General features: G+C 38.9%; 1 protein-coding gene across 1 annotated transcript; it reads right to left on the reverse strand.

The window, feature by feature from the left end:
- Nucleotides 1–10,859: 10,859 nt before the first annotated feature.
- On the reverse strand, nucleotides 10,860–16,759 carry LOC123388318 (olfactory receptor 4C45-like). The gene is made up of 2 exons (XM_045067826.1): nucleotides 15,878–16,759; nucleotides 10,860–10,871 (listed from the first exon to the last, which is right to left on the reverse strand). The coding sequence occupies exons 1-2, from the start codon at nucleotides 16,757–16,759 to the stop codon at nucleotides 10,860–10,862; spliced, it is 894 nt and encodes a 297-aa protein (XP_044923761.1).
- Between the last annotated feature and the right edge of the window lie 10,660 nt (nucleotides 16,760–27,419).

Here is a 27,419-nt window from a genome sequence, read left to right on the forward strand (position 1 = left end):
TGAATCACGAAGTTTCCTATTGTTTGGGAAATTTTTGAATTTCCTATTGTTTTGGGAAAAATGTTATCTAAGATAATAGAAGTTTTTCTTTTGACACTAAGTTTAATCAAGTGAGATGAACTTAAAAGTTTCATTTCTGATTGTTTGAAAAATTGAATATATACAAGAATATATTCTTTTTTTGAATGATCTGTATAGGGATTTTCAATAGTGAGTATATCTTACACATGATCATAGGATATTTAATTCCTTCTACCCTTTTCTTTCTCCTTTCCCTATCCCTGCTGAAAATGTTAAAACTTATGTTTCCTCAAAAGATTCTGGACACAGAAGTCAGCAGTCAGCATCATGACCTTTCAGCTCCAGTAAAGGTGAAGAGGGGTGCTTGGGTGCCTCAGTCAGTCAAGTCATGATCCTGAAGTCCCAAGACTGAGTCCTTGGATTGAGTCCAGCATTGGGGTCCCTGCTTAGCAGGGAGTCTACTTCTCCTTCTGCCCTCCACTGTGCTTTACTCTCTCTCTCTCTCAAATAAATAAATAAAATATTAAAGAAATAAAAGTGAGGAAAGTATCTTGTTTTTCAGAAAGCTCAGTCTCTTTAGTTTCTTCTCTATCCATGGCTGCTATAGGTGGGAACTATGTGCTTCATCATCCCTAATAGATTTACTCCACTAATTCTAACTTCAGTGTGGCAACATAAGTCACCAAAAGGGGAGCCAACTTGAACTAATCACATATAGAAACCTACCAAAGCAATCTACTTCTACATATACATTAACAACAATTTTTAAAAAGAGACCTTGGTTGTTCTCAACAGCATCTTGTGTGGCAGCATTACAGATCACATTTTACTGGTATTTTCATGTCATCATGTTCAAATTCATATTAAGAGAAAAAGGTTTACTTCATTTCACAGAATCTAGCTATAAAAACTATTCAGTAAAAGTAATTTGTGAAAATTAAGTTAATCTGTTTAAAGTTTGTGGAAAAAGATTGAGTTATTACTGACCTGGATCTATTTGGTTGTGGATTCCAGTGTTTTTACATGGCACCCAGTCATTGTTTTCTTCCCCTGAGAGCATAGCCCCATAGCTGCAAATATACTTTGAGAACTAACAAGTGGGTCACTGGAATTCTCCTTCTGAGAACTCTCCCAGTCTTGGTCATTTTAGTCTACTTTAGTTCCCATTATCAGTCAGAATTTACCCAGAAAATGAGCTGTTTTAGTTAGGAAACTTCAATACTTTAGGATAAATTTCTACTTACTTTCTTGGCCTCCTTTGAAAGTATAAATGCGTCTTCATAATACATATGTTTTTCAAAGATCAGAAGTACATTCAATCTAAAGTAAGAATAATGGAACAAAAAATTCATCAAAAAAGCGAGTGTATAGAACTATAACATGTAGAAGCGCAACCGCTTGATTGGATATATATATATGTTTTTCAAATCTTGCCAAATTTATGTTTCCCAGCAAGTCCAAGAGTAGTGTGGAGAGAATTCTTTTAATTCCCACTTTTAATCTGCTGAGATTGAGAGCATGTCTCCTCTATGAATCTTAAGCTTGTTGGTACATGCTCTGCCTCTCTCATTTACTTAAATGTCCTGTAATTCTTTCTTCATAGACTCTAGAGAAATATTTAAATAGACTTTCACGAAGTGCAGGATTTGATAGTGCATTGACCTCTTAACTCCTCAGAGGATTAGTAATTGGTCCTGTTGGAATCTTTGCTGGAAGCTTCAGTCACAGTTTTTTTGCTTACTCCCCCTTGGTACTCACAAATATCATTAGAAGCCAGTTTTAGAAATGGGGGTGTGCTTTGGTGAGACATGTGTCTGTGGCTATAGATTAGGGTGAGGTTTTGTTAAGACAAGTAGGAAAGCTTCCTGATAGGGCTTTGCTGCTCATTTTGACATTTTTGAGCCTGGCACAGGGTGGGGGTGGTTTAGGCATAGGTCAGAGTTCAGAGGATGGACTTCTCTCTGAACATGTCACTGTTCTAAGTTTATAGTGGTCCTGAGAATAGAAATGCCAGTTTTCAAGGTTATGTGCTATGTAACTCTGGAAGACTGGCATTTTTATTAGTTGCAACAATGGAGGCTCATATGGCAGAATTCTCAGATATCAGAGATTGGATAATTTATGATCCATAGATCGATCAATTTCCTTTGGTGTGTGTATCGAGATGAAGGATTCTCATGATTTGTTCATGGGAATATAGCTTTTTTCTCTATAGCTCACAGAAGGAATTGTGCAGATTTACAGTAAAGAACAGTATTTCCACATGGTAGGGGTTGAAAAAAATCCCACTGAGCCAAACATTATACATAAAGACATTCAGAGGTAGAGGATGAAAAAACTACTGAAAGGAGGCTCCGGTACAGTCTTTTCTCCCTCAGCTTCTGGGGTGTTGAGGAGCTGGTCGAAATTCTGCACCAAATCACCTTGAAAAAGTCAACATTGGATTTGGATTTCGATAGGGATTATACAGACTCTAGATCGCTTTGGATAGTATGAACATCTTTACAACATTGATTCCCACATTTTAGAAAGACATTATGTCTTTCCATTTATTTGCGCTTTTTTTTTTGTTTTAGTTTTCTTTCATAAATGTTTTGTTGTTTTCAGTTTGCAAATCTTTTAAATTTTTTAGTTTAGTTTATTTCTATGTATTTCTTTTCTTTTATTCTCTCTCTCTCTCTCTCTCTCCCTTTCCTTCCTTCCTTCCTTCTTTCTTTCTTTCTTTCTTTTGTTCTTTCTTTCTTTCTTTGTAACAGTAATTCTGACCTTATAAAGGAAGTTCAGGTGTGTTTTTCCTTTGCAATTTTTAGACGTTTTTGAGGAGTGGCATTTATTCTCCTTAAATGTTGTGTTGTAGATTTTACCAGTGAAGCCCTCTAGTCTTGGGATTTTTCTCTCTTCAGAGGTTTCTCCTTATGAATTTAGTTTTCTTGTTCATTATTGATCGGTTCAGGTTATATATTTCCTCATGTGTCAGATTTGATAGATTCTATGTTCCTAGGAATTTATCTATTTCTTCCAGGTTAACCAACCTTTTTAGCATATAATTGGAGTAGTGTCTTATAATCCTTTTATTTCTGTGGCATGAGTTTTAATGTCCTTTGTTCCATGTGTGATCTCTTCTTAGACCAGCTAAAGTTTGACAATTTTGTTTTACTTTAAAAACTACTCTTGGTTTGAGTGATATTTTTCTATTGTTTTCCTAGTCTCCACTTCATTGATTTCCACTGTCCTCTTAATTATTCCTTCCTCTGGAAATTTTGGACTTAGTTTTTTTTTTTCTTTCTTTCTTGAAGCATAGTGTTTGGTCTCTTGAGATCTTCTCTTTTTTTTTAAAATTTTTTATTTTTTATAAACATATATTTTTAATCCCAAGGGTATAGGTCTGTGAATCACCAGGTTTACACACTTCACAGCACTCACCAAAGCACATACCCTCCCCAATGTCCATAACCCCACCCCCTTCTCCCAAACCCCCTCCCCCCAGCAACCCTCAGTTTGTTTTGTGAGATTAAGAGTCACTTATGGTTTGTCTCCCTCCCAATCCCATCTTGTTTCATTTATTCTTCTCTTGAGATCTTTTTAAATGTAGGTGTTCATTGCTACAAATTTTTGTCTTAGTATTGTTTTTGCTGCATCATATAGGTTTTAGTCTTTAGTTTAAAAATATTTTGTTTTGACATATTTCTAACAGTGCTTTTTATTCCTTCTTTGACACAAAGATTGTACAATAATGTGTTATCTAATTTCCATGTGTTTGTGAATTTTTTAGTTTTCCTTCTGCTATTGGTTTTGTTTCACTTCACTGTGTTCAGAAAAGATACCTTTGTAGGATTTCAACCTTAATTTTTTTTAATTTTTAATTTTTTATTAACATATAATGTATTATTAGCCCCAGGGGTACAGGCCTGTGTCACCAGATTTACACATTTCACAACACTCACCATAGCACATACCCTCCCCAATGTCCATAACCCCACCCCTCTCTCCCTAACCCCCTCCCCTTCAACCCTCAGTTTGTTTTGTGAGAGTAACAAACTCTTATGGTTTGTCTCCCTCCTGATCCCATCTTATTTCATTTTTTCCTTCCCTACCCCCCCAAACCCCCCATGTTGCCTCTCAAATTCTTCATATCAGGGAAATAACTATCTTTCTCTGATTGACTTATTTTGCTCAGCATAATACCCTCTAGTTCCATCCATGTCATAAAATGGCAAGATTTCATTTCTTTTGATGGCTACATAGTATTCCATTGTATATATATATCACCTCTTCTTGATCCATTCATCTGTTGATGAACATCTAGGTTCTTTCCATAGTTTGGCTATTGTGGACATTGCTGCTATAAACATTTGGATGCACATGCCCCTTTGGATCACTGCATTTGTATCTTTAGGGTAAATACCCAGTAGCACAATTCCTGCATCATAACGTAGCTCTATTTTCAACTTTTTGAGGAACCTCCATGCTGTTTTCCAGAGTGGTTGCACCAGCTTGCATTCCCGTCAACAGTGTAGGAGGGTTCCCCTTTCTCTGCATCCTCATCAGCATCTGTCATTTCCTGACTTGTTAGTTTTATCCATTCTGACTGGTGTGAGGTGGAATCTCACTGTGGTTTTGATTTGTATTTCCCTGGTGCTGATTGATGTGGAGCACTTTTTCATGTACTGCACATGTGCTTTTCATGTGCTTTGCAGAAATGTCTGTTCATGTCTTCTGCTCTTTTCTTGATTGGATTGTTTGTTATTTGGGTGTTGAGTTTGATGAGTTCTTTATATATTTTGAATACTAGCCCTTTATCTGATATGTCACTTGCAAATATCTTCTCCCATTCTGTCATTTGTCTTTTGTTTTTGTTTTTGTTTTTTTTTTTTTTCGACTATTTCAGTTGCTGTGCAAAAGCTTTTGATCTTGATGAAGTCCCAATAGTTCATTTTTGGCCTTGCTTCCCTTACCTTTGGCAATGTTTTTAGGAAGAAATTTTGCTTTGGTAGACGTCAAGGAGGTTGCTGCCTGTGTTATCCTCAAGGATTTTGATGGATTCCTTTCTCAGATTGTGGTCTTTCATCCATTTGGAATCTATTTTTGTGTGTGGTTTTTCAGTTTCATTTTTCTGCATGTGGCTGTTCAATTTTCCCAACATCATTTGTTGAAGAGACTGTCTTTTTTCCATTGGACATTCTTTCTTGCTTTGTCAAAGATTAGTTGTTCATAGAGTTTAGGGACTACTTTTGGGTCCTTTATTCTGTCCCATTGATCTATGTGTCCGTTTTTGTGCCAGTACCACACTCTCTTGATGATACCAGCTTTGTAATAGAGCTTGAAGTCTGGAATTGTTATGTTGCCAACTTTAGCTTTCTTTTTCAACATTCCTCTGGCTATTTGAGGTCTTTTCTGGTTCCATATAAATTTTAGGATTATTTGTTCCAATTCTTTGAAAAAAAAAATGGATGGGATTTTGATAGGGATTGCATTAAATGTGTAGATTGCTTTAGGTAGCATCAACATTTTCACAATATTTGTACTTCCAATCTATGAGCATAGAACATTTTTCCATTTCTTTGCATCTTCCTCAATTAATTTGGTGAATACTCTATAGTTTTCTCAGTACGGATTCTTTACCTCTTTGGTTAGGTTTATTCCTAGGTATCTTATGGTTTTGGGTGCAATTGTAAATGGGATTGATGCCTTAATTTCTCTTTTTCTGTCTTGCTGTTGGTATATAGAAATGCAATTGATTTCTGTGCAATGATTTTATATCCTGACACTTTACTGAATTCCTGTACAAGTTCTAGCATATTTGGGGTGGAGTCTTTTGGGTTTTCCAACATAAAGTATCACATCATCTGCAAAGACTGATAGTTTGACTCCTTCTTTGCTGATTTGGATGCCTTTAATTTCTTTTTGTTGTCTGATTGCTAAGGCTAGGACTTCTAGTAATATATTGAATAGCAGGGGTGATAATGGTCATCCCTGTCATGTTCCTGACCTCAGCAGAAAAGCTCTCAGTTTTTCTCCATTGAGAATGATATTAGCTGTGGGTTTCTCATAGATGGCTTTGATGATATTGAGGTATGTGCCCTCTATCCCTACACTTTGAATAGTTTGATCAAGAAATGATGCTGTAGTTTGTCAAGTGTTTTTTAGCATCTATTGAGAGTATCATATGTGTCTTATTATTTCCTTTATTTATGTATTGTATCACATTGATTGATTTGTATATATTGAGCTAACCTTGTAGCGCAGGATTAAATCCCACTTGGTTGTGGTGAATAATCCTTTTAACGTACTGTTGGATCCTACTGGCTAGTATTTTGGTGATGATTTTCACATTTGTGTTCATCAAGGATATTGGTCCGTAATTCTTTTTTTTGATGGGGTCTGACGGTTTTGGGATCAAGGTAATGTTGGCATCATAAAATGAGTCTGGAAGTTTTCCTTCCATTTCTATTTTTTGGAAGAGTTTCAGGAGAATAGGTATTAGTTCTTCTTTAAATGCTTGGTAGAATTTTTCTGGGAAGCAGTCTGCCCTGGCTCTTGTTTCTTGGTAGATTTTTGATTACTGCTTCAATCTCCTTATTGGTTGTGGGTCTATTCAGGTTTTCTATTTCTTCCTTGTTCAGTTTTGGGAGTTTATATATCTCTAGGAATGCACCCATTTCTTCCAGATTGTCAAAGTTGTGGGTGTATAGTTGCTCATAATATGTTCTTATAATTCTTTTTATTTCTTTGTTGTTCATGATGATCTCTCCTCTTTCATTTTTGATTATATAATTTGGGTTCTTTCTCTTTTCTTTTTGATATGTCTGGCCAGGGTTTTATCAATCTTATTAATTCTTTCACAGAACCAGCTCCTGGTTTCATTGATTTATTCTACTGTTCTTTTGGTTTCTATTTCTTTGATTTCTGCTCTGATCTTTATTGTTTGTCTTCTTCTGCTGGATTTAGGCTTTCCTTTCTGTTCTTTATCCAGCTCCTTTAAGTGTAGGGTTAGGTTGTGTTCTTGAGACATTTTTTGTTTCTTGAGAAAGGCTTGTATCACTATTTTCTTCTCAGGACTTCCTTTGTTGTGTCCCACAGATTTTGAACAGTTGTGTTTTCATTATCATTTGTTTCCATGAATATTCTAAATTCTTCTTTAATTTTCTGGTTGACCCATTAATTCTTTAGTAGGATGCTCTTTAGCCTCCATGTATTTGGGTTCTTTCCAAATTTTCTCTTGTGATTTAATTCTAGCTTTAGAGCACTGTGGCATGAAAATATGCAGGGAATGATCCCAATATTTTGCTACCATTTGAGACCTGATTTGTGACCCAGGATGTGATCTATTCTGGAGAAAGTTCCATGTGCACTAGAGAAGAATGTGTATTCTGTTGCTTTTGGATAGCATGTTCTGTATATGTCTGTGATGTACATGTGACCCAGTGTGTTATTTAAGATCTTTATTTCCTTATTGATCTTTTGCTTGGGTGATATGCCCATTTCAGTGAGGGGAGTGTTAAAATCCCCTACTATTGTTGCATTATTATTGCTGTGTTTCTTTGATTGTGTTATTAATTGGTTTATATAATTGGCTGCTCCTATGTTAGGGCATAGATATTTAAAATTGTAAGATCTTCTTGTTGGACAGACCCTTTGAGTATTATATAATGTCCTTCCTCATCTCTTATTATAGTCTTTGGCTTAAAAACTCATTTATGTGATATAAGGATTGCCACCCAAGCGTTTTTTTTTTTTTTTTTTTTTTGATGTTCCTTAGCATGGGAAATTGTGTTCCACCCCTTCTCTTTAAATATGGAGGTGTCTTTGGGTTTAAAATGAGTTTCTTGCAGACAGCATAGTGATGGGTCTTTTTTTTTTTAATCTATTCTGATACCTGAGTCTTTTGAAGGGGGGCATTTAGCCCATTTACACTCAGGGTAACTATTGAGAGAGATGAATTTAGTGCCATTGTATTGCCTGTATGGTGACTGTTAATGTATACCTTCTCTGTTCCTTTATGATCTACTACTTTTAGTTTCTCTCTTTGCTTAGAGGACCAATTTCAGTATTTCTTGTAGATCTGGTTTGGTGTTTACAAATTCTTTCAGTTTTTGTTTGTCCTGGAAGCTTTTTATCTCTCATTCTATTTTCAGTGATAGCCTAGCTGCATATAGTATTCTTGGCTGCATGTTTTTACTCATTTAGTGCTCTGAATATATCATGTCAGTTTTTCATGACCTGCTAGGTCTCTGTGGATAAGTTTGCTGCCAATCTAACATTTTTATCATTCTATGTTACAGACTTTTTGTCCCACGCTGCTTTCAGGATTTTCTCTTTGTCACTAAGATTTGTAAGTTTTACTATTAGATGGAGGGGTGTGGATCTATTCTTACTGATTTTGAAGGGGGTTCTCTGCACCTCCTGGTTTTTGATGCTTGTTCCCTTTGCCATATTAGGGAAATTCTCTCCAATAATTCTCTCCAATATATCTTCTGCCCCCCTCTCTCTTTCTTCTTCTTCTTCTTCTGGAATGCCAATTATTCTAATATTGTTTCATCTTATGGTATCACTTATCTCTCAAATTCTCCCCTTGTGGCCCAATAGTTGTTTGTCTCTTTTTCTCAACTTCTTTATTCTACATCATTTGGTCTTCCATATCACTAATTCTCTCTTTTGCCTCTTTTATCCTATCAGTAAGAGTCTCCATTTTTTATCGCCCCTCATTAATAGCTTTTTTGATTTCAGCTTGATTTTATTTCTCCAGAAAGGGCTTTTATCTCTTCAGTAGGGATTTTATTTCTCCAGATACCTTTTCTCTAATATCTCCCATGCCTTTTTTAAGCCCAGATAGCTCCTTGAGAATCATCATCCTGAACTCTAGATCTGACACATTACCAATGTCTTTATTGATTAGGTCCCTAGCCTTTGGTACTTCCTCTTCTTCTTCTTCTTCCTTTTTTTTTTTTTTTTGTGATGAGTTTTTCTGCCTTGTCATTTTATCCATATAAGAATATATGAATGAGAGAATAAAATACTAAAAGGGTGGCAAAGACCCCAGAAAAGTGGGTTAACCAAAGCAGAAGAGACCCCAAATTGTGGGGAGATGAAAGGGGGTAAAAAGAAGTTCTAAAAACTTTTTTTTAATTAAAAGAAATATATATATATTAGATGGTGAATAGAACAGAGCCACCCACTTGATTTTGGGTATATTCTGGTCTCTTAGAAGAAACTACCTCACAAAATTTTAAAGAAAGAAAAAAATATATATACATATATACTCACAGACAAAAATAAGGGTAAACACGATGAAAAGATGGAATATGACTATAAAGATGAAAATGTAAAAAAAAAATTCCAAAAAAGGAGTTGATAAAATATGTTGTTTGGTAAAAGAAAGGAAAAGAAAGTGAAGAGTTTTCTCAGGCTGGAGACTCGAACAAAGCCCTGTGCTAGATTTAGGGTATATTTTGATGTATTAGGAGAAGTTGTATTCCAAATTTTTTTAGAAGGAAAAACCAAAGTGTGTACAAAAAATGAAGTTAGATACAATGAAGGATGGAATGTGACTATAATAATAAAAGTTCAAAGAGATTTTTTAAAAGAAATGTATTGTTAAGATAAACTAGTTACAAATCTTAAAAGAGGAAAGAGTAAAAGTTTAAAAATTAGAATAAGAAAAAAATTAAAATTAAAAGGAAGGAATTAACTGTGCTAGACTAAACAATCATGGGAAAAAGCCATGAATTCCATGCTTTGCTTTCCCATCCTCTGGAATTGCACTGTTCTCCTTGATCAGTCAGCTTGGTCTTGGCTGGATGTTCTTGCTGATCTTCTGGGTGAGGGGTCTGTTGTAGTGATTCTCAAGTGTCTTTGCCTGAGGAAGAATTACACCACCCTTGCCAGGGGCTGGGTGGGCTAAGTAATATGCTGGGTTTCACCCTCAGGAACTTTTGTTCCCTGAAGGCTTCTGTAGAGCTCTGGAGAACAGGAATGAAAATGGCAGCCTCCCAATCTCTGGCCCAGAAGAGCCAAGTGCTTGGGGCCCCACTCCTCAATGCACCCTCAGAGAAATGTGCTCTCACTCCCATCTCCCTGGTCTCCAGCTGCACTCCGAGCTCATCTGGCCTGTGTCTAAACATTTCTGTCTCTGGCACACAGCCCTATTTGGAGTCTCCAAACCCAGCAGATCCCTGCCTCCAGATAAGGTAGGTAAGTCTCCCCATATCTGCCACTGTGGGGTCCCTGCTCAAAGAGCAGCAGTATGATTGTGCCACAGATCACAGTTTAAGGCATTCCTGAGCTGAGAGCTCACTCCTTGGCTCTGTCTTGATAGCCAGATTCCCCACTCTGATACCTGGGAGGTCTGTTACACTCAGACACTCCCGACCCTTCTGTGACCCTGTTAGAGCTGAGACCATGCTGTTCCTGTGAGGGCTCCACCCCGCTTAGCCTCTGGAGCAATGTCCTTCAGTGGAGCAGAGTTTTTAAAAGTTCTGATTTTGTGCTCCATTGCTCTGTCACTTGCCGGGAACTGGCCCCCTCCCTCCACGGTCTATCTTCCCATCACCTAGGATTCACTTCTCTGCATGTCCTACCTTTCAGAAAATGGTCAATTTTCTGTTTCTAGAATTGCTGCTCTTCTTCTCGTTGATCTCCTATTGGATTTGTGGGTGTTTGGGATGTTTTGATAACTATCTAACTGAACTCCTGTGCCCTGATGTCATCTCAGCCTGCTACTCCTCTGCCATCTTGGCTGCCTGTCAACCTTATTAAGTTTTTGAAGGCTTATTTTGTGACCTAACATATGATCTTTCATAATCTTCCTTGTGTACTTGAGAAGAAAGTATTTTCCACTGTTATTGGATCGACTGTTTTATGCATATTTGGTAGGTCCATTTGGGAATAGTTTTATTCAAGTCCACTGGATTCTTTTCTTTTTTTTTTTTTTAACTTTTTATTTGTTCAGCGAAGCAGTATTCATTATTTTTGCACTACACCCAGTGCTCTATGCAATCCGTGCCCTCTCCAATACCCACCACCTGGTTCCCCCAACCTCTCACCCCCCTGCCCCTTCAAAACCCTCAGATTCCTATAAAACAATCAGGATTTTGAAGTCTACTGGTTTCTTATTGATTTTTTGTCTATATATGTTCTATCCATCATTGAAAGTAGAATATTGAAATCTCTTACTATTAATGTATTGTTGTCTATTTCTGCCTTTGTATCTGTTAATGTCCGCTTGATGTATTTAGGTATTCTGATGGTGGGTGTATAAATATTTATAATTATTATATCTTGCTGGTAAACTGACCATTTTATGATTATATAAAGTTCTTATTTGTGACAGTTCTTGTTTTAGAGTCTATTTCATCTGACATAGGTATAGTCCTGCCCTCCTGCCCTCTCTTAGTTGCCATTTGCATAGAAAAACTGTTTCTTAGCACTTTACTTTGAGACAATGTGTGTCCTTAAATCTTATGTAAGTCTCTTGCAGAGAGCATAGAATGGGATTTTAAAAAATCCATTTAGCCACTCTAAATGGACTCTAAGTCTTTTGGCTGGGGAGTTTAACCCATTTACATATAAAATAATTATTTATAGATAAGGACTTAGTCTAGCCATTTTGTTTTCTGTGTGTCTTGTAGTTCTCCTCTCCTTTTTTTTCCTTCCTTCCTTTCTTCATTCCTTTGTATTTTGTTGATTTTTTGGTATTGTTATGCTTTCATGATTTTCTCATTCTTTTGCAGAACTTTTGTCTTGGATCAAATTTGGATCTCCTTTTCTTTGAGTTTTTTCTCGTAGAATGGTATTCAGTCTTTATCTCAGATTAATTCCCATTGCATTGATCTGCAAGTGTTCTAAATACTGACTTTCCAATTTGGATTTGTAGACTTTTTGTCTTGCTTATTCAATTATCATTAACTCTCTCTTTTTTCCTGGATGCTTTTGCTCCTATCATGTGAGGCAGAAATCCCTATAATACCAGGTGGCCACACATTTGCCTGTTCTTTGCAATCCTGTTGTGTAGGGGCTTGCAGATGGCCAGGTAGCAGTCGAGGGCCATCACTGTGAGCAGGATGATCTCCACTCCTCCAAAGAAATGCTCTGCAAAGAGCTGAGTCATGCACACACTGAAGGAGACAGTTTTCTTTTCCGTGAGTAAGTCAAGTATCATTTTGAGAGCCATGGTAGAAGAGCAGCAGCTGTCTACAAAGGACAAAAAAGATAGAAAGTAATACATAGGGGAGCCCAGGGCTCTGCTGGATTTGATTGTCATGTCAAGGAGTATATGATGCCTGCCCCAGTGAGAAAGTAGATGATTATAAACACAGTACACTAGAGTTTCTGCACATCTGGGTTCTGTGTCAGGCAAGGCAGGATGAATTCTGTCACATTGTTCATTTGTTCGTAAATCCACTTTGGTATCTGGATAATAGATTTGTCTATGAATAGCACAGGGATTGCAATTGTGGCAGATGAGTTCTGATCAAGCAAATCATTTCTGAAAGGGTTACTTTCTTTGAGACTAAAGGCAACTCCAGGCAGTTAAACTCAGACCTAAAGTTGTGCCTTATTGTTAGTTATAATGAACACATTGTCTCTACACAGTCTGACTGACACACAGACATATGTGTACACACATTCATGCATACACTCATTCATATCCCCAAATACAGTTTTACAAATGCACATCCCTTCTTGTAATTACCTATGGTTGGATATTATTCATACGATCACCAAAAAAGAGAAAAAAAAGAAAAAAAAAGGAAAAGAAAGAATAGAGTGCATTAATGCCTTCAAATAAAATAAAGATTTTTTTAAAAGTATATATGTAATTTCTGGTTGAAGAGGAGCACATTAAACAGATGCAATGGTATGAGAAACAGGAAAAATTAATGGATTCAGTTATATCAAGGTTTGGAACACACTGGAAAAATATGTTATCAAGGTTGACCTGTACCATGTAGGGATTTGATATTCAGTGCTCACCAAGGTAATTGTAGTCACCCATCTGTCACCATACAACAGTATTACAGTATTATTGATTATATTCCTTATGCTATACTTTTTAACTCTTTGATGTATTTATTTTATAGTGAAGCTTGTACCTTTTAATCTCCTTTACCTATTTCACTCTTCTCCCCACAACCAACCACCTCTGGCATCCACCACTGGTAATCAGCACTTTGTTCTCTTACTTGAGTTTGTTTGCTTGTTTTGGGACAACATATATATGAGAAGTGATAGGGTCAGAGGGAGAAGCAGACTCCCCACCAAGCAGGCAGCCTGATGCGGCACTCAATCTAGGGATTCTAGGATCACGACCTGAGCCGAAGGCAGTCGGTAAACCAGCTGAGCCACCCAGGCACCCGGGACAACATATATTTTTAAAAGGCCTTCATGTAAAGTTAGATCCAACCTGATCTAAAGTCCTGAGAACATGAGAAATGTCAACATCACATGATATTCAATCCCTGGTTGTGAAATCACCCTCTGAAGACAGGTTTCTGAGCTCTTCCTCAGGAATCCCAAGCTCTGTGCAGAGATAGGTCTGTTGGTTTCTGGCACTGGGCTCTCCCTTCTCCTTCTCCCAGAGCGGCAAAAGGAGATCCATCATCAGGGAGAGATTTTGAAATAAGTTCTGCTCAGACATGTCATGGTTGCTCCAGCCAGCTCCCCAATCATTATTGCAGAGATGTTTAAGGGCATTTGTGTCCTAGACTAGGGAGTTGGTGGGGGGCTGGCTTTTAGTGTCCAGAGATCTGTTCACAGTTCCCATTAGATTCCTTGATGAGAAAACTCACTGCTATGCAGTTGCTACTCATATACAGATGCCTTTTATGACATTTGAAGTACAGTGAGGCTGGCCTAGATGTTTGGTCTTCCTGTGATCATGGTTAGTGAATGATGGCTGGTAGTGGTGTTCTGGGGCTCCTCTTATCAGCAACCATTGACCCTGGCTTACTTTCTGTGCTGGTGACATCTCTGAAAGCTATAACCAAATCTGAGCAATATCACTAGTTTTTAGCTGATTCATTTTTTTCAATCTAAATTGTTTAATTTTTACAGCCTGAGAGTATGGAATGCTATTTCCATTTTACAGGTTGAAGAAATCAGTAGAGAGATGAAGCACAACGGTTACATTGACAAGGGTAATTAATGCAGGAGACAAGATGAGTAATCAAATCTGGTTGATCCAAAGCTTTTAATCTCTGACTTCAAAGCATCTATTTCTGAATTATCTTTGAATTTCCTTATATAAATATTATGGATTATTTTCTGTAATCCAGATATGTGGTCATTGTTATTCAGTTTTGTGACACAGACTTATTTCTACATCACTGGTAATTTCCTGTCCTATCTATTCAGACTCTTCCTTTGTCCATGTCTAAAATACAATTTATTTATTTATTTATTTATTTTATTATATTAGTCGACATACAATACATAATTACCTTTTTATTTTTAATTTTATTTATTTGACAGACAGAGACCACAAGTAGGCAGAGAGGCAGGCAGAGAGAGAGAGGGGAAACAGGCTCCCTGCCTAGCAGAGAACCCAATGTGGGCCTCAATCCCAGGATCCAGGGATCATGATCTGAGCTGAAGACAGAGGCTCAGCCCACTGAGCCATCCAGGTGCCCCATCATTAGCTTTTGATGTATTGTTCCAAGTTGGTTGTTTACATATAACACCCAGTGCCCCATGCAATACATGCTCTCCTAAATACCCACCGCCAGACTCACCCATCCCCCCAATTCTCCACCCCTCTAAAACCCTCAGTTTGTTTCTTGGAGTCTACAGTCTGTCATTGTTGGTCTTCCCCTCTGTTTCTACCCTTCACTTTTCTCTCCTTAACCTAATATCCTCCATGTTATTCCTTACCCTCTACAAGTAAGTGAAACCATGTGATAAATGGCATTCTCTGCTTGACTTATTTCACTCAGCATAATCTCTTCCAGTTCCATCCATGCTGATGCAAAAGTTGGGTAGTCGTCCTTTCTGATGGCTTAGTAATATTCCATTTAAAACACAACTTTGACATACAGTTGTTTTCTGACTTAACTCTACAGACTTGATCAGTTATATTTCTTTTGCATCAGCCAATTCTGCCTCTTATTCTTGTGCAGACAATTGTATACTGCAGGGAATGTTGGTGATGTAAGTTTTAAAATGTACCTTTGTGTGCAAGTGTTCTCTTATTGGGACTGCGAGAAGTAAAGAATGCTTTATTGTTGTGGTGCAGGGATATTTTTATCCTCTCAAATTCAGGAAGATAAGAAAAAGTATATTTGGATGGAAGTACTTCAAGACTCACTGGCTTTCTATACAATATTGCATATATAGAACTTTTCCTCTTATAAAATAAAACTTCATTCTAGCTGTAGTGCAGGGTGTAGAGAGTATTGAAAATATTGCTGCAGAACCATTTCATACCAACGATCAGGGCAACATTATGACTTATGGCCCCTTCCTACTTGGACCTCATGAGTCCTTCTCCATAAAAATTATTAAAGATCATATTTTATGAATGCATTGTTATAACAATAACATACTTCAACTTGGATTTGGATTATATTCAATTTTATCTTCTTATCTTAAAAGAAACTAAGCATTTCAAGGAATCTTAGAATTATGTGGGCTCTATGCACTGTGCCTACTATTCCTGGGTGGATATGTTGACTTTGCCCATAAAATATATGATCCTGAAGAAAAGTGATCCAAACAGGACAATTGACTGTCCCACATTTAATCAAGTAAGAAGGGGAATAAATCTCTCTAAAATATCACTAGATATTTTAATGTAAATACTCTAATCCCAAGATTCATTATCACCAATTTTTGTTATTTGCCTGCAGAGTTTCTTCATGACATTTTTCACTTCTGCATTTCTGAGGGTGTAGATCAATGGGTTCAACATGGGAGTGACTAGGGTACAAAACACAGTCACAGCTTTGTCAGCAGGGAAGGAGGTCATGGGTCTCAGATACAGGAATGAACAAGGTACAAAGAATAAGATGACAACAGTGACATGAGAAGCACAGGTAGACAGGGCTTTGCAACGCCCTTCAGAGCTTTTAGTCCTCAGAGAGTGCAGGATGACAATATAAGAAGCAACCAGCATAGAAAAAGTGAGCAGACAAAGTGACCCGCTGTTGGCAGCAATCAGGGGCCCCAATGTGTGAATGTCTGTACAGGCTAGTTCCAGGAGAGGTATTAAATCACACATAAAATGATCAATAACATTGGGGCCACAGAATGGTAACTGGACCATGAACAGAACCTGTATCCCTCCATGAATAAAGCCTAAAATCACAGCCATTCCCACCAAGAAAGCACAGACAGGTCGGCTCATGGTGGTCGTGTAATGCAAGGGCTTACAGATGGCTACATAGCGGTCATAGGCCATGGCAATTAATAAGATGATCTCAGCTCCCGCAAAGAAATGTTCAGCAAAGAGCTGAGTCATGCAGCCATTGAAGGATATGGTGTTCATGTCAGAGAGCAAGTCAAAGATCATTTTGGGTGCTATGGATGAAGAGTAGAAACCATCTATAATGGATAAATAGGACAGAAAAAAGTACATGGGAGATCCCAGGGCTGGGCTGATGAAGATGGTGATGGAGATGAGAAGATTACCTGCCAGTGTGATCAAGTAGGTGATTAAAAGCACAGCAAATAGGAATTTCTGCAGTTCTGGATTCTGGGTCAGGCCCAGCAGAATGAATTCTGTCACATTGCTCTTCCTTTCCATGAAGTCAGCTTTAGTTATGAGCCTCTGGTTCATCTGGAAAGATCACAATTTCTGAGTAGTATTTTGAATTCAACACTGAAATCTTTCATCACCTCTTTAATCCTGGCCTATGGGTTTGCTGGAGCTACACTTTCTACTCACCTCAACCACTTTGGAGACTGTTATAAAAGAGAGTAGATAGAGGTATATAGAGGTTAAGTTTCTCTTACTCATCGAAATTTCATAATGACAATATGTTTCAATAATCAGAAAAAAACGAAAGTGTTATTATGATGGTTGACTCCTGATTGACTTCAAAGCTCTGGCTCTAAAATCTTATGGATGGCTATTTTCTCTCTGATTTTGGTACATATTTCATCAATAGCAATTATTCTGAGGTTATGGTTGCCCATTGAATGAATATTTATGGGCATATGAACACAATATTCTTTAAAATGTGAAATGTACAGCAGATAGGAAAGTGCTATCCTTCCTATATCTACACCAGCAGTGCTTTTTGAGCTAGGATTCCTTTCTGTCAAATGAATGCACATGCACACTGAGAAACAGACCTGCAGATGGTATGTTTCCCCTTCAGGATGCTAAGGGCCCATCTTTGTAACAGCTCTTTGAGCTGAATATGCTCCACTGCCCTGGATATTGTATCTGACTCTACAAGACTCATACACACTCACTCTTCTCACATCTTTGGATGCAGAAATGGAAGCGGTCCAAAGTCCACTGAAAACTCCTCAGTAGTTCTTAAGTTAATTTTCTGTGCACTGATCTTTCATCACATAGAATAATGGTCTGGTGCAGAAAAGGTGGTTTTATTAAAGCACGAGCACATGACCTGTGGGCAGAAAAAACTGCTACACCAGGGTTGTGAGGGATGGCTGCGTGCATACTTGGGGCTTCGGGGAGGTAAGGAAAAAGGAGGTTTCAAAAAGATTTTTCTCTTTTTAAAGACTCAGAGGATCCTGGAGGCTTTGCCTTTGTCAAGTTAAGGTTCTTTTTCTCTCCAGAAAGGCATTAACATTAAGACATTTGGGAGCTTCCTGTCACCCATATCCCATCTCTGAAATAGATTAATAAGTATTATTAATAATAATTAGTAATTATTAATAATAATCATTAATAATCCTAGTCATATTTTACAAATAGAATGAAATGAATCATGAAGTTTCCCTGAATTTCCTATTTTTTTGGGAAAAATATTATCTAACATAATAGAAGTTTTTCTTTTGATACTGTTTAATCATGTGAGATGAACTTAAAAGTTTCATTGTTGATTGTGTTGAAAAATTGAATATATACAAGAATATATTCTTTTTTTGAACGATCTGTATAGGGATTTTCAATAGTGAGTACATGTTACACATGATCATAGCATATTTAATTCCTTCTACCCTTTTGTTTCTCCTTTCCCTATCCCTGCTGAAAAACGTAACAACTTATTTTTCCTCAAAAGTTTCTGGACACAGAAGTCAGCAGTCAGCATCATGACTTTTCAGCTACAGTAAAGGCGAAGAGGAGTGCCTGGGTGCCTCAGTCAGTCAAGTCATGATCCTGAAGTCCCAGGACTGAACCTTGGATTGAGTCCAGCATTGGGGTCCCTGAATAGCAGGGAGTCTACTTCTCCTTCTGCCCTCCACTGTGCTTTACTCTCTCTCTCTCTCAAATAAATAAATAAAATATTAAAGAAATAAAAGTGAGGAAAGTATCTTTTGTTTTTCAGAAAGCTCAGTCTCTTTAGTTTCTTCTCTATCCATGGCTGCTATAGGTGGGAACTATGTGCTTCATCATCCCTAATAGATTTACTCCACTAATTCTAACTTCAGTGTGGCAACATAAGTCACCAAAAGGGGAGCCAACTTGAACTAATCACATATAGAAACCTACCAAAGCAATCTACTTCTACATATACATTAACAACAATTTTTAAAAAGAGACCTTGGTTGTTCTCAACAGCATCTTGTGTGGCAGCATTACAGATCACATTTTACTGGTATTTTCATGTCATCATGTTCAAATTCATATTAAGAGAAAAAGGTTTACTTCATTTCACAGAATCTAGCTATAAAAACTATTCAGTAAAAGTAATTTGTGAAAATTAAGTTAATCTGTTTAAAGTTTGTGGAAAAAGATTGAGTTATTACTGACCTGGATCTATTTGGTTGTGGATTCCAGTGTTTTTTACATGGCACCCAGTCATTGTTTTCTTCCCCTGAGAGCATAGCCCCATAGCTGCAAATATACTTTGAGAACTAACAAGTGGGTCACTGGAATTCTCCTTCTGAGAACTCTCCCAGTCTTGGTCATTTTAGTCTACTTTAGTTCCCATTATCAGTCAGAATTTACCCAGAAAATGAGCTGTTTTAGTTAGGAAACTTCAATACTTTAGGATAAATTTCTACTTACTTTCTTGGCCTCCTTTGAAAGTATAAATGCGTCTTCATAATACATATGTTTTTCAAAGATCAGAAGTACATTCAATCTAAAGTAAGAATAATGGAACAAAAAATTCATCAAAAAAGCGAGTGTATAGAACTATAACATGTAGAAGCGCAACCGCTTGATTGGATATATATATATGTTTTTCAAATCTTGCCAAATTTATGTTTCCCAGCAAGTCCAAGAGTAGTGTGGAGAGAATTCTTTTAATTCCCACTTTTAATCTGCTGAGATTGAGAGCATGTCTCCTCTATGAATCTTAAACTTGTTGGTACATGCTCTGCCTCTCTCATTTACTTAAATGTCCTGTAATTCTTTCTTCATAGACTCTAGAGAAATATTTAAATAGACTTTCACGAAGTGCAGGATTTGATAGTGCATTGACCTCTTAACTCCTCAGAGGATTAGTAATTGGTCCTGTTGGAATCTTTGCTGGAAGCTTCAGTCACAGTTTTTTTGCTTACTCCCCCTTGGTACTCACAAATATCATTAGAAGCCAGTTTTAGAAATGGGGGTGTGCTTTGGTGAGACATGTGTCTGTGGCTATAGATTAGGGTGAGGTTTTGTTAAGACAAGTAGGAAAGCTTCCTGATAGGGCTTTGCTGCTCATTTTGACATTTTTGAGCCTGGCACAGGGTGGGGGTGGTTTAGGCATAGGTCAGAGTTCAGAGGATGGACTTCTCTCTGAACATGTCACTGTTCTAAGTTTATAGTGGTCCTGAGAATAGAAATGCCAGTTTTCAAGGTTATGTGCTATGTAACTCTGGAAGACTGGCATTTTTATTAGTTGCAACAATGGAGGCTCATATGGCAGAATTCTCAGATATCAGAGATTGGATAATTTATGATCCATAGATCGATCAATTTCCTTTGGTGTGTGTATCGAGATGAAGGATTCTCATGATTTGTTCATGGGAATATAGCTTTTTTCTCTATAGCTCACAGAAGGAATTGTGCAGATTTACAGTAAAGAACAGTATTTCCACATGGTAGGGGTTGAAAAAAATCCCACTGAGCCAAACATTATACATAAAGACATTCAGAGGTAGAGGATGAAAAAACTACTGAAAGGAGGCTCCGGTACAGTCTTTTCTCCCTCAGCTTCTGGGGTGTGTTGAGGAGCTGGTCGAAATTCTGCACCAAATCACCTTGAAAAGTCAACATTGGATTTGGATTTCGATAGGGATTATACAGACTCTAGATCGCTTTGGATAGTATGAACATCTTTACAACATTGATTCCCACATTTTAGAAAGACATTATGTCTTTCCATTTATTTGCGCTTTTTTTTTTGTTTTAGTTTTCTTTCATAAATGTTTTGTTGTTTTCAGTTTGCAAATCTTTTAAATTTTTTAGTTTAGTTTATTTCTATGTATTTCTTTTCTTTCTCTCTCTCTCTCTCTCTCTCTCTCTCTCTCTCCTTTCCTTCCTTCCTTCCTTCTTTCTTCTTTCTTTCTTTCTTTCTTTTCTTTTTGTTCTTTTCTTTCTTTCTTTTTGTAACAGTAATTCTGACCTTATAAAGGAAGTTCAGGTGTGTTTTTCCTTTGCAATTTTTAGACGTTTTTGAGGAGTGGCATTTATTCTCCTTAAATGTTGTGTTGTAGATTTTACCAGTGAAGCCCTCTATTCTTGGGATTTTCTCTCTTCAGAGGTTTCTCCTTATGAATTTAGTTTTCTTGTTCATTATTGATCGGTTCAGGTTATATATTTCCTCATGTGTCAGATTTGATAGATTCTATGTTCCTAGGAATTTATCTATTTCTTCCAGGTTAACCAACCTTTTTAGCATATAATTGGAGTAGTGTCTTATAATCCTTTTATTTCTGTGGCATGAGTTTTAATGTCCTTTGTTCCATGTGTGATCTCTTCTTAGACCAGCTAAAGTTTGACAATTTTGTTTTACTTTAAAAACTACTCTTGGTTTGAGTGATATTTTTCTATTGTTTTCCTAGTCTCCACTTCATTGATTTCCACTGTCCTCTTAATTATTCCTTCCTCTGGAAACTTTGGACTTAGTTTTTTTTTTTCTTTCTTTCTTGAAGCATAGTGTCGGTGTCTTGAGATCTTTTTAAATGTAGGTTTTCATTGCTACAAATTTTTGTCTTAGTATTGCTTTTGCTGCATCATATAGGTTTTAGTCTGTAGTTTAAAGTTATTTTGTTTTGACATATTTTTAAGTCTGCTTTTTATTTCTTCTTGGACACAAAGGTTGTACAATAATGTGTTATCTAATTTCCATGTGTTTGTGAATTTTTCAGTTTTCCTTCTGCTATTGGTTTTGTTTCACTTCACTGTGTTCAGAAAAGATATCTTTGTAGGATTTCAACCTTAAGTTTCTTTTAATTTTTAATTTTTATTAACATATAATGTATTATTAGCTGTTGCGCTCTCCCTGCCGGCAAAGATGACGCAACACACACACAGGTAGATGCACAAGCTCTTGTTTATTTCCTGGTCGATCTTTCTCCTCCCCTTGCGGGGAAGTTCCCCTGCCTTATATAGGGCATAACAGCCAATCACAGAGATGTTCACGTGAACAGGGAGTATACAGCCAATCACAGAGGTGTTCACGTGAACAGGAGGTATCTGGGGCTTGTAGGCAGTGGTGGCATACGGTGCGCATTTGACGAGCTCGAGGTCACCTGTGGCCAGGGCGGATGTTTTTTAGGCTGTCCGTACTGCTGTGGCGCCATCTTAGGGGTGCGACTGGCGCCATCTTGGGGGCGTGACCCCGACCGCTCTCCCTTCTTTATTTATTTGTATGGATAAGGGACCGTGCCTGTCTTAGGTTGGGACCATCAACTTGTGTCCTTACCCATCATCAAATACTGCAAAGCATGCTGCAGCTTCTGTCTTAGGTTGGTACACCGTTATCGTCCTCATTACCTGTCATTGACTACCAGTCCAGCATGCTAAGCCATACTTGGGGTGAGCTACCATGCTCTGTGACTACCAAGGCTTGATGTACAGCCTGCCGGTCCTGGCTAATGTGCGTTGGAGGGCCCTTATCCAACGCAGCGCCAGGAGGAGGATGAGGAGCACAATACAGCCGAGTGCAATAGTCCCAAACCAGGATTTCCCAAAAGCCACCACTGCCTGCATAGTTTGTAGGAATTGGGAGGCCGTGAGAGGGTTGACTCTCATGGCATTGATCTGCAGAATCTCCATCTGGAGGGAGGCTGTCAGATTGTGGAATTTGGCAAACCAGGTGCCGTTGAGCATCTAAGATAATTCTCGGGAGAGGTTCGCTGCTCAGGAGAGATTAGAATACAAGTTAGATGTGATGCATATGCCCGATAAGGGCTGGATACAACTGGTAGAGAGAATTTGAATGTACTCGTCGTTTCAGGCGTTCTAGAACCCAAACCGGAGTCGGCTGGTCCTGAGGGAAAACACAAATGGAACCACGGACCCATCATAGGACCAGGTCCAGACCCTTCCATAGTCCTGTCAGAATGTATTTCCATTTTACCCAGTCATTGAGATTGACCTCCTGACGCGAGTGGCGATCTGCTGCCGATCGTCCTATTGCGTCCATGACCAAAAAATTTAAAGTAAAGAGAGAGGTATTGAGTTTGTCCTTAGGGGACTTGTAGGTGGCCCATATTCCCCCTTTTTGTTTTATTAATTGATTTTTCAGGGTCAAGTGTGCGCGTTTGACAATTCCTTGCTCTTGAGGGTTGTAGGGTATGCCTAGATGTATGTGAAATGTATCAGCAAAATTTTTAAAGCTGTGTGATGTGTAAGCAGGCCCGTTGTCGGTTTTGATTTGTTTTGGGATGCCCCAAAAGGCAAAGTTTGTCAAACAATGTTGAATGACATCTCTGACCTTTGCTCCTGTATGTAAGGAGGCCATAATAACCCCCGAATATGTGTCTACTGAGACATGTACATATTTTAAGTTGCCGAATTCAGGGATGTGTGTAATATCCATTTGCCACACATGATTGGGTAGTATTCTACGTGGGTTTACTCCAAAGGAGGGTGCTGGGATAAGAGGGGCACAGTGCTGGCAAGACTTAACAATCTGTCGAGCAAGGATTTTCGGTATTTGAAATTTTCTGTGGAGTGTAGTGGAATTTACATGGAATTTTTCATGGAATAATTTGGCTTGTTCTTCTATAGGGAATATAAAAGGTGTTTTTGTGATAAAGTCTGCCTTTTCATTACCCGTAGATAAGGGTCCTGGAAGACGTGTGTGAGCCCTAAGGTGTCCTGCAAAGAAGGGTTGTGTACGCTGTAAGATCAGCTTTTGTAGGGATTTGAAGTAAGAAGCAACAGTGGAGGCAGGTGCAATATAAGGCACTGTTTCTAGAACTGATAGAGAGCTAATGGCATAATTGCTATCTGATAGTAGATTGAAGGGATCATCAGGAAATGTTGAAAAAGCCAAAATGACTGCTGCCAGTTCTGCAAGTTGTGCAGAGCCAGATGGTACCAGGATTGTATAGCTTTTTCCTGCAGTTACTACCGTTCCCACTCCATTTTTTGAGCCATCAGTAAAGAGTGTTAAGCAATCTTTTAAGGGGGTTGTTTTTGTGATTAGTGGGTAGACAATAGGGGTGTTTTTACAGAATTGAATCCAGGGGTGTTTTGGATAGTGGTTATCGAAGGTTGCAATAGTAGTGAAATGGAGAATGGCCCAATTTGTGTCATGATTGATGAGCCAATTAATTTGGTCTGGTCCATAGGGGGTAATGATAGTATGCGGCAGTGAGCCAAATGTGGCGAGGCAGTCATTTAGCCCCTTCTGTAGAAGCAAGGCCACGGCTTCAGGGTAAGGTTGTAATGTTTTAGATGGGGGGCTAGGTAAATGAACGCTTTGTAAGGGGCCACCCTGCCAAATGATGGCAGTAGGGCTATGAGGCTCTGGTAGTATTATTAATAATAAGGGTTGATCTGGATCACGGCGTGTGATCTGACGTGATTCTAATTGTTGTTGGACTAAGGTGATGGCTTGCCTAGCCTCGGGGGTAAGACTTCTTTTTGAGCTTAAGTCTGCGTCACCCTTAAGAATATCAAATAGGGGCTTTAACTCCGCTGTAGTTAGTTTTAAGTAGGGTCGAAGCCAGGCAATGTTACCTAACAATTTCTGAAAGTCGTTAAGGGTGTTTAGATTGTCCAACCTAAAGCTGAGTTTTAGAGGGCGTACCATCATGCACGAAAGATGTGTGCCTAAATAGGTTTGCAAATCTCCTTTTTGTATTTTATCTGGTGCTATGGTGAGGTGCCATTCCTTTAATTCTGCTGTTAGAAATTGGAGTGCCTTATCAAGCTCTTGGTTGTTTTTATGCGATAATAAAATATCATCCATATAATGGTATAGTAACAACATGGGAAATTTGTGTCTAGTTGTTCTTAAAGCCTTGTCAAGATACATTTGGCACAAGGTAGGGCTATTGGTCATACCTTGTGGTAAGACTGTCCATTCATATCTCTGATCTGGTTGGGAGTGATTAATTGCTGGCAAGGTAAATGCAAATCTCCAACAGTCATCCTTATGTAATGGAATGGAGAAGAAGCAATCTTGTATATCTATAATAACTGTGGGCCATCCTTTTGGTATTGCAGAAACAAGAGGTGAGCCACATTGGATAGGGCCCATAGAGTACATTTGAGCTTTTACTGCTCAGAGATCATGGAGTAGCCTCCATTTACCTGATTTTTTTCCTTATAACAAATATGGGTGTATTCTAAGGGGATGTCGAAGGGAGAAGATTCCAAGCATCCAATTGTTCCTTTATTAAACCTTTGGCTGCCTCTAATTTTTCTTTAGTTAGGGGCCACTGAGGAATCCAGCGAGGCCTATCGTCTTTCCACTTTAAAGGTATGGCATGTTCAGTGGCCCCTATTAAAAAACCAGACCTTGATTCTTCTGGAAGTGCTTTGAGAGTGGTATCGGTTGAGTTATGCCTTGCTCTTGTTTCCCGAACCCTCGGCCCATTGTATATCCCATTGACTGCATCATTCCCTTGACAGCACCGTTGAACAAATTCTCCGTGGTTAGTTTTAAATCCATTTGTGCTAGGACATTGCGCCCCCAAAGTGATATAGGTAGGGCACAAATGTATGGTTGGAATAGTCCGGTATGGCCCTCTCTGTCCTTCCATTGCAATGTTGCTGCACTTTGGTCAGGGCTTTGTGCAACTCCCAGGCCCCGTAGTGTTTGGTTGGCTCGACTATAGGCCAATCTTTAGGCCAGTCAAGGGACCTTGTAATGCTTTTGTCAGCTCTGGTATCGAGCAGACCCAGGAAGTCCCTTCCTCGGATGGTTACGGTTAATAATGGCCTGTCCTGTAATCCCAGGGTTAAACAAGCGAGAGGCTCTCCGGAGGAACCGAAACCTTTAGTTCCTCGGGGGGTGTTCTTATATGCATAAAGATCATGTTGGCTAGGTAGAATAAGCATTTGAGCTATCTTATCTCCCGGGGTTATGCCTTTGGGGAGGATACCATAATTTTCACTTGTCCTTGAAAATAAGAATCAATAACACCTGGGTGCACAATTAATCCCTTCAAGGTATTGGAACTCCTTCCTAACAGGAGGCCAACTGTCCCTTGGGGTATTGGTCTCTGCCAATCTGATTCCATGGTCTGCACCTCCATGTCAGGAGTTAAGACCAATCTGGAGGTGGCACAAATGTCCAATCCTGCGCTTCCTACTGTGGCCTTCCTTGGCTCGTAAGTGGATGCCAACTCATGGGCACTTGTTGTATCACTCTGTACATTTGTTGTGGGCCCCGGAGTGAAGGGCCCGAATTCCCGTTTTTTTGTAGTTTAGGATTAGGACCTAGGAAATTTCCCTGTCTATCTCTTACGGAGGTGCAAGTATTACTCCAATGATTCCCTTTCTTACATCTAGGACAGAGCTTGGGTTTTTGGCTTTGTTTGGCTTGTTCGGAGTGCCGTTTGTTTGGACATTGCACTTTCCTGTGGCCAAAATGCCCGCAGGAAAAGCAGGCACCCGGATTAGACCGAGATGGCTTCTGAAAACCATAACTTGAAAGGCCCTGGGTAATGGCTGCCGCAAGGACCTGCCCTTGTATAACAGAGTCATTGATATCTCTGCATACCTTTAAATATGTGGAGAGGTCCTTGCTTTTCCAGGGCCGGATAGCTTCCTTGCACCATTTGTTTGCCTGCTCATAGGCTAATTGCTTGACTAGGGCATGGCTTATTCCGCATCCCCGAAAATGCGGGAAGCTGTCTGGAGTAGACCATCTACAAAATCGGCAAATGGCTCATTATTGCCTTGAATGATTTTTGATAATTGTCCCTGTAAACCTCTGGTACCCTGTAGGGTTTTCCAAGCTTTTGTAGCTGCGGTGGCTATTTGTAGGTAGATAGCGGTGTGGTATTGGGCTTGGGCCTGAACAGTGACATAATTTCCTAAGCCCATTAGCATGTCTACATTCCAGTCTGGGTGGCCAGCGGCTGCATTGCACCTGGCAGTGTCCGTGCTGTATTCCTACCAGGCTGTTTTCCACATCAGATATTGGCCCCCTGATAAGGTAGCTCTAGCCAAGTTTGTCCAGTCCCCTGGGATCAAATTGAGCCCCGCTAGGGACTCTAATAAGGATACTGTGAAGGCAGCCTGAGGACCATATGTGTTAACTGCTTCCTTTAATTGTTTCACAAGCTTAAAGTCTAAGGGCTGATGAAACCTTTGGTTTTGAGCGTCCTCGAGAATGGGGAAGCAAGCCGTTGAGAGATCTGCCCAAGGAGAGGAGGTTTGACACGAGCATGCGCCCTTACAGGAACCTGAATAGGGAGGGGTTGGCGCTGTGGGCTCAATCGTATCAGGAAGGGTTGCATGACCTATTTTTAGTTCTTTTACCTTCCTTTCTAATTCCTCCCCACTGAACTCCTCCTCTTCACCATTTTCACTGTCAATTTCAGAGGAACGGGAGGAGTGCAAAGAGTGTTCCTCTTTTACTTCACCTAAAATGGAACTTTCTTCTTTTAGGGGGCCTGTAAATTTGTCCTTTTTAACGGTAAAGCAGCTCCTCACAAGAGCCCATATAGCCATGGTGCCTGTTGGCAAAGGCTGCTGAGCATCAGCCCTTCTCAAATCTTCTCCCAAATGTTCCCACTGTGGGACACTTAAGAGGCCCTCATCTAAAAACCAAGGGGCTTGATGCTCTATTGCTCTTAGGAACGCTCGAGCAGTTTGAGCTTTAAGAGGGGTTCCCTTAGCTTTCAAAAGTGCCCGCAAGGGGCTCTCCATT

The sequence above is a fragment of the Mustela putorius genome, unplaced genomic scaffold (assembly GCF_011764305.1).
Source record: "Mustela putorius furo isolate JIRA1106 unplaced genomic scaffold, ASM1176430v1.1 tig00000127_pilon_pilon_pilon, whole genome shotgun sequence".
NCBI lineage: Eukaryota > Metazoa > Chordata > Mammalia > Carnivora > Mustelidae > Mustela > Mustela putorius.

Bases quoted from the DNA above. Each gene is read 5' to 3' on its own strand.
- LOC123388318 (XM_045067826.1), bottom strand. From the start codon at position 16,759: ATGGAAAGGAAGAGCAATGTGACAGAATTCATTCTGCTGGGCCTGACC.